A 7471-nucleotide genomic window follows, 5' to 3' on the forward strand; every position below is an offset into this window, starting at 1 on the left:
TTTATATTGAAGTACTGTCGGTGCCTTACACTATCTTGGTTTTACGCGACCTGACATTGCGTTTGCAGTTCATAAAGTGAGCAAGTTCATGCATCAGCCCAAAGATGTTCATTGGCAGGCAGTAAAACGAATACTTCATTATCTCAAACACACCGTAAACTATGGTTTACATATTACCAATCAATCAGCTCATATTTTACAAGGCTTTAGTGACGCCGACTGGGCTGGTGACAATGATGATAGACGAAGTGTAGGGGCATATTGTATTTTTCATGGTTCCAATTTAATTAGCTGGAGCTGCAAACAACAGCAAACGGTAGCATGCAGCAGCACTGAATCGAAATATAAGTCACTGGCCAACACTGCTGCCGAATTACAGTGGCTTCAATCACTCTTGAAAGAACTCCAAATGCCTCTCCAACGTTGTCCAACTCTTTGATGCAATAATATTGGAGCAACTTATCTTTCCTCTAATCCAATGTTTCATGCTCGTACGAAACATATTGAAATTGACTTTCATTTCGTACGAGATCAAGTTGTGCAGCAGAAACTTCAAGTTTCTTTCTTGTCTACGCGAGATCAGCTTGCGGATTTGTTGACTAAACCTCTGGCTACCGCACGGTTTAATAATCTAAGAGCCAACCTTCATGTGCAGGAGCTGCCCGTTCGATTGAGGGGGTGTATTGAATTAAAATCTGATGATCACGTAGAAGATTCTGCAGAAACTAAAAATCAGGCTGAACCTCAACAAGCAGAGAAGACATAGCAATAATCCTGGACCTTTATTTCCGGTTCTGTTATATGCCGTGATTTATGCTTCCAGATTCTGTTTTTAAATTTTGTATATCACTTTAGTACGCGTCAGTTACTGATAGATGGATTATAAATTCATATACTCTGTACACAATTATAAAATGAAATATAGAAACTTTTTCAGTCATCGATTTGTTACATCCTACACATGCTAACCACAATGACGAATATTTAGTCATGTACGATCTATTTAATTATTTATCAACTGCTGTATGTGACAGACATGATGCAAAAGTGATCCTTATGTGCATAGAATCAGTATTATTTATTTTGGGATTATTATTACGTCTTTATCTCAAAGCACCATTTCTTTACTGAAACTAAACTTTGTTTTACAATGGATCTTGGAGTTTACTCTTATGGATTTTACAAATGAAGATGCTCAGCTTGCCACAAGCAGCATGAACACTTATTCAAACAACTGAAAAATCATTTCAGCCGAGTGCAGAAACTTGGAAAAGGAAAATGCTAGTTGAAAGTAGGTCAGCACTGCTCCTCCAGCAAAATAAAATGCCATCATTTGGTGTAAAGAACATCCTCCGCTGGGTGGCGGTAAAGCGGCTGTTTCAATCTCTTCTGATCAAAGGTGTGCCTATTTGTTTGTAACAAGGTGCATTCAGTTAGGTAGAACTATATGATACTTCAAGGGAAATGTAAAAATTTGAGTAGAACTATATGATAATCTCTCTCTCTCAAAACGTTTATACGTACATTTGTCACTAATAAGTTGTATCTGTGTCGGTTAATATAGGACCATAGAGTTTTACGTAAGTTATGAACTTGCAGACGAAACAACAACAAAAAAAAAAAATCTCGTTGAGGGTCATAACTCCAGTGCTAATGGTTCGGTATCAAGGATTTGATTGTAACCAAATAACTAAAACAAAACATGACCATGTCTGGATAAGAAAATTTTTAGCATAATCTAACTCACCCAATCAGCCCAATGGAGCGTGCCAGCACAAAGATTCCATTCAGATAGCCAATCTCAAGAATCTCATCAATCTCTTGCTTGGTGAACATTCCACAGCCGGCAAGGAGATCCAAGAAAAGGGAACCAATTGCACCGTCAACATTCATCACCAGATTATTTGCTTTGGATAGGGTGTAAATTTCGACTTCCACAGCGTATTCCATGTACTTTACGGAAGGGAAATGTGAGCGTGCAAACCGTTGTAGCAGCTCTACTCTCTTGTCTCTGTTGTCGCCTCTCTTGATCCTGTTCCACCGGAAATAAACAAGAGTTTCAAACACTAGTATTTCTGTTATAGCCACTAGAAGCATTATAAATCTTTTGAATTTCATGGTTTCTATGCTTTTGACAATTTGAATAAAATAGTGGCAGTTGAAAACTCCCTGTACCTATGCCCAATTCCTGGTACACGGATGCCCTTCTTTTTCATGGCTTCAACAAACTCATAGGGTGCCAAACCCTGACATACACCTCAAAGAGATATCATGTTAGAATCTTCGACCTGTAGAAACCAACTGACAATAAAGTTTATTGTAATGCCCATCCTGTCTCACCCGGTCACAGGCATCCTTGAAGTATCGAGCCGCATCATCAATGGCACCACCAAATCGGGGACCAATTGTAAGCAAACCTATTAAGAAGTGTATCATTCACTATTCCCTCACATGATCAGCTCAAAGGAGCCCGTCCTCTAAGAAATTTGAACTAATAAGCTCAGAGAGGGAAAACCACTGAATGGCAACTCTTTACCAGAGACTAGACAGGAAATAAGGTCCTTTCCAGCTCTTGATGTTACAATAGCATTATGAGCACCAGAGGCACAAGGACCATGGTCGGCACATAACATGATACACATCTGATCATTGTTGTATTTATTAGTTATAGGACAAGAAAATCCAAGTTTGCTTTTAGAAGCAAGCATTTATTTAAACAGAAAACTTAGGAGACATTGAGCTACATCAAGCAAGAATTTTGAGCAAAAAACGAGTTTACAGAAAAAAAAAAAAAAAGATCTCTATGGTCATGAGAAACCTACCTCAATAAATTGTGTGCAGTAACGGGGAAGGCTGCGTTTGAACCACAAAAGTGAGACAACACCACCAATACCATAACCCGATTCAACAATAGAAGACATTGGTACACCAGAATAGCTTTGCTCCTCGCCTACACAATGATTACAAGGAGTAGAGAAAATGATATCTAATCCATAAAGCACACAAATACCATATTAAAGTATTGAGGATTCAAAAGGTACCCCTTTCATCAGAGATGGTGGAAATAATATGAGTTGGAGCGCGAACTTTCCCACTCTTGATGGCAGTGTTAAGATCCTCGGGGATTTGTCGAGGCTGAACTTCCTTTACTGGTTTAATCTTCTTTTCTTCAACCTCACGGTATATTAAAATACAAAGTAAACAGATATAGTTAAATGCAGAGCCTAAGGGAACTCATGGCAAGAATTTTTGTTTTCTTTTTCATTCAGCACGGGAGGTTACTTATAGAATGATAAAAAGCTCATGATACTTAGAAACTAACCAGTTTCTCAAAAGTTTCCTTAATTGCAGTTTCTAAAGCTTCATATGACGTGGGAACAACAGCTCCAGCTTCTCTTAGTGCTTGATTTTTTGCTTGAGCAGATTCCATCTCACCACCACTTTTAGCCCCCTGATTTCAACAATACAAAGGAACGTAATTCTTTTTATGAGAAACCAAGGAATGTTATTAATTGGGAATGGGCGCCTTTAGTAATATCATTACAGAAGACTGCATTAAAGAAAGATCGGTCAAAGACAATTAAGGTAGTTGCTTACAGCATGCCCGAATTGTACTTCAGATTTGAAAAGTTGTGCACAAGTGCCACTAACCCAAGCAACCACTGGTTTAGTTACTTTCCCTTGTTTCAGGGCTTCAACTAGTGAGTACTCATCTCTCCCACCAAGTTCCCCAAGTACAACAATCATTTTAACCTGAGGTTTACAAAAAATGAGATGGAAGGAGAACAACAAATGAAACAGACAAGACACTCAGTTACAATCTCATAATCAAATTTGCCAGCTTTTGTGCCTTTCAAAATAGAGTTTGCAATTTATAAACAAAGAAAATTGCATGGGTATGCAAACAACATCAATTTCTGGTCCTCGAAGAAATTGGGACATTTTTTTTGTTTTTTTTATAACTTTAAAGCTGAAAAAAGTATAATGTAAGGTGGTGCAGATATTACTTGTCACACAGAAAAACTATAATATTGAATAGCAGTGAAAAAGTGATGAAATAGTAATGACAAAATATTGAAGAGTAGTGAAAAGTAGGTTAAAAGTAATAAATTAAATAGTAGTTGAGTGATCTCAGATTACTCCACTACCAAAAAACAGCCTAAAAGTACAGGAAGCAAACATTTGGCAAGTACCTAAGAGGGAGCAAATCAAAGTGATACCATACCTGCGGAATGTTGTTAAACCGCAAAACATGATCAGAAAGAGTGGAGCCTGGGAACACGTCTCCTCCAATAGCAATACCTAAAAGAGTTCCAAAAACTCAACAATTTTTAGATTACAATCTAAACCCATGCAGATTAGGCTGACTTGAAGACAAAATGAAAATAATAACACTGGCACTGAGGTACCTTCATAAATTCCATCAGTAACACGGGCAACAGTATTGTATAATTCATTTGACATCCCACCCTGCAATTGGATGAAAATTGTTTAACCAGGAACATAAACATGGCATTCTTGCCGAAGACAGTAATTTTGAATGGTAGTGAAGAAAAAGCCAATCAGGAGGAAGATTTAGTCATGTAAATTGGGTAGGGGACCCACAATTTGGAAACTCCTATACCAAAAGATGCTAAATCTCAATCTTGAATTAAAGATTACACAAGTACATCAGCCAAAGAAAGTGCGAAATTGTGCTTGACAGCTTAGAACTGTTTGCACCGCTCAGTTGACAGAGAAAAACAGGTCGCACATACACTTCCAATGGAATCCTTATACTAGGCTATCATTTGTGTCACTACTTGCATCTGTATTAAGAGGATATGCAGTAGGAATGAGAAATACGAACAACACTCTATCTCAGATCATATATAAATTGCTGAAGGTGAAAAACAAGATTGTTAATCATTGCATGCATCATGCAAACATTATAACACAAAAAGTATATTATGACGATATTCTAGAGCTCTATAACAAAACCATTGAGCAGCCCAAAAATTATACTGATTGTTAAGAAATTTCTTGAGAATGAAAGGCAAAGAATGCTCCATGATGTGAGAAATATACATGCAATGAAGAGATGAAAATGAGCTACTACATACAGATTTGGAGACAAAACCAACAGATCCAGGCCTGTACAGCTTGCAATGAATTATATTATCAATAGTTCCAGCAGTGTCTCCAATCTTGAAAGCTCCGGCTTGAATGCCTCCAACAGTTGCTGGGCCAATAACAACCTGTGCCGTCATTAATAAATTTGTACTGCTCGTTAATCTCTTGCCTGGTAAAGTTAATTTAAAAGTTTATGCAACTTTTCTCTTACCTTATTGTTTGCCTGTGCAAATGCAATCAATTGCTTCGCATCTGACTCTGGAACACCTTCAGCAATAATAGCCACAACTCGAACGGTTGGCTGCTTCAGAGCATCCATCGATGAGGCGGCAGCACTGTAGAGTTTTCAAATATAATTAATCACAAAGTGTAAACTAATGAAGTCCATCTACACAAAAGGAGTTCATTTGATGAGTGCTGACCTTCTAAAGGATGCAAAGTTGATAAAGATATCAGCAGTAGAATGTGCAGCACAAGCCACCTCAATGCTGCAAAAGAAATTGACGTAAAAAAAACAAAAAAACTCAGAAATGGATATAAAGAGCAGATCATGCATGTTCGTTGCATTAATAGGTTAGGGAGCATACCACAATTTAACATCATTATTCGAGACTACTCATGAAAAAAAACTGTATGTATCTTATCTGTGTAAATAAAACTGTATTCCATTGTTTGTAATCCGTCATAATTCATCTATGAATAAATTGTCATCACCAATTAGTTGTGTATGTGAGCACTTTGTTATGTGCAAGCAGGTTATAATATTGAGATCTATAAAAAGATGAAACAAACCATAAAGCAGTCAATTTTGCACGATAGTGAAAAAAAAATTATTTTATTAGAAAAAATAATACCACAATAGGATAATAGTCAAACCAAACGGATCAAGGTAAATCTGTTGTCTGCGCACACAAAATTGCCTATCCCAAGTCTAAATCAAACCATCAACAGATGAGTATTATATAGAACGTGAAAGCTAGAGATACCATACGTTGAGTGCACAGGGATGGCAATCTCTTCTTGACCAAAAAAGAGTTTCTGAAATCCATCGCCACCAGGATTAATGATTCCGGCAACCGACGGTGTTTCCCTCCCTATAAATCCAAACATAAACACATCCAATCAACACCAAAGACTAAAAGTAAATCCAAAACGCTAGAGGAAACTCAGTCACTAAATCATTGTAATCCCTCTCGGAATAAATGAAGTACGCATTCAATGCACACCACAAAGGACGTCAAAATCAAGCATCCGCTGAATCGGTAATTGCTTGTAGTTGTAAAACAAAGCTTGGGTAGTGCGCGAGAATAGTTGTCCGGTGGCCATGATGGAGATTCAGCGACCTGTTACATATATTGGAATAAGATGCTGCTTTAGGAAGTTCAACAGACATATATATAGAAGGAGAAGGAATACTAGAACTTCTAATATAACTTGAACCATCAAACACCTATGATTAGTCTAACTACTTCAGTTGGCGAATGAAGGACTATTTAAATGGCTGAAAGATGTTCCCGGGCTAGCACTTTATGATCCAACATTAATAAAAATCAGCAAGCAGATTCTAACAAGTTTTGTAATTAAAACCATGATTATTATATCACTTTTGTAAGACAGTTCCAACGCAGTATGTGTTACTAACCGACTGATTTACTTCCAATCAAACAGCGTATGATACGAATCAGAAACAAGGACCATACATATCTCTCACGCTTTTTTTATGTATCTCTCCCACATTCGAAACCTCCAGAGTCAGTTCACTAACTGAGAAAACAGAGCATTTCGCTCCACCTCAAAGACATCAACAAACCGCAGCATCAGAGACAAGCCAAAGGAATCTGAGTACCGAGGTAAGGAAGAACATAATCCAGACCAAGATTGGGATTCGAGTAATCAGGGACTCCTTAAAGGACAGTCCTCTGCGAGAGAGAGGGAGAGAGAGAGAGAGAGTTTCCAAGGTAGGAAATTTGATTATACCTGGCAGCGAACAAGGTTCAAACCGAGTCGCCCAGATAGAGCTCAGTGGCGGGAATGGCGAACCGGGAATCGACAATGGAGTGCTGGAGGTCGGGAATGATATCTGATGGGTAGTCTGCTTTATATAAAGCACAGAGGGAACGACAGCGTGGAGACCAAGGGGAAGAGGGGCCGAGCTGCGCACGTGGCACTTGGTAGTTAGCTTACGACCACGTAGATGCATATAGTAATGAACTTTTTTCTATTCGTTCGAATTCAAAAATGATAGAAATATAAAATATAAAAGAGAGTAATATTATTTTAAAATTAATTATATTATAAAAAAATTATTTACAATTATTTTTTATATTATCATTATAAATTTTATTAATATGATTGATTG

General features: G+C 37.6%; 1 protein-coding gene across 3 annotated transcripts; it reads right to left on the reverse strand.

Annotated features, from left to right (window-relative positions):
• Nucleotides 1–1059: 1059 nt before the first annotated feature.
• On the reverse strand, nucleotides 1060–7209 carry LOC122300359 (ATP-citrate synthase beta chain protein 2-like). Of its 3 annotated transcripts, none has more exons than XM_043110948.1 (17): nucleotides 7090–7209; nucleotides 6339–6455; nucleotides 6104–6206; nucleotides 5535–5600; nucleotides 5324–5447; nucleotides 5103–5237; nucleotides 4410–4470; nucleotides 4226–4302; nucleotides 3598–3753; nucleotides 3323–3451; nucleotides 3042–3174; nucleotides 2823–2950; nucleotides 2537–2642; nucleotides 2341–2417; nucleotides 2176–2246; nucleotides 1748–2032; nucleotides 1060–1405 (listed from the first exon to the last, which is right to left on the reverse strand). In XM_043110948.1, the coding sequence occupies exons 2-17, from the start codon at nucleotides 6436–6438 to the stop codon at nucleotides 1330–1332; spliced, it is 1827 nt and encodes a 608-aa protein (XP_042966882.1). In that variant the 5' UTR covers nucleotides 6439–6455; nucleotides 7090–7209; the 3' UTR covers nucleotides 1060–1329. The 3 variants fall into 3 exon arrangements, with proteins under 3 accessions (XP_042966882.1, XP_042966883.1, XP_042966884.1); XM_043110949.1 differs by lacking the exon at nucleotides 7090–7209 and adding an exon at nucleotides 6813–7065; XM_043110950.1 differs by lacking the exon at nucleotides 7090–7209 and adding an exon at nucleotides 6755–7065.
• Between the last annotated feature and the right edge of the window lie 262 nt (nucleotides 7210–7471).

The sequence above is a fragment of the Carya illinoinensis genome, chromosome 2 (assembly GCF_018687715.1).
Source record: "Carya illinoinensis cultivar Pawnee chromosome 2, C.illinoinensisPawnee_v1, whole genome shotgun sequence".
In the NCBI taxonomy this organism is placed as follows: domain Eukaryota; kingdom Viridiplantae; phylum Streptophyta; class Magnoliopsida; order Fagales; family Juglandaceae; genus Carya; species Carya illinoinensis.

What these genes read in the sequence shown, in the direction of transcription:
- LOC122300359 (XM_043110948.1), bottom strand. Translation starts at nt 6,438, where the DNA reads ATGGCCACCGGACAACTATTCTCGCGCACTACCCAAGCTTTGTTTTAC. An exon ending in ACTGCACACAATTTATTGAG is followed by an intron (nt 2,643 to 2,822) that starts GTAGGTTTCTCA and finishes AACAATGATCAG; the next exon opens with ATGTGTATCATGTTATGTGC. An exon ending in TATTTCCTGTCTAGTCTCTG is followed by an intron (nt 2,418 to 2,536) that starts GTAAAGAGTTGC and finishes ACTTCTTAATAG; the next exon opens with GTTTGCTTACAATTGGTCCC.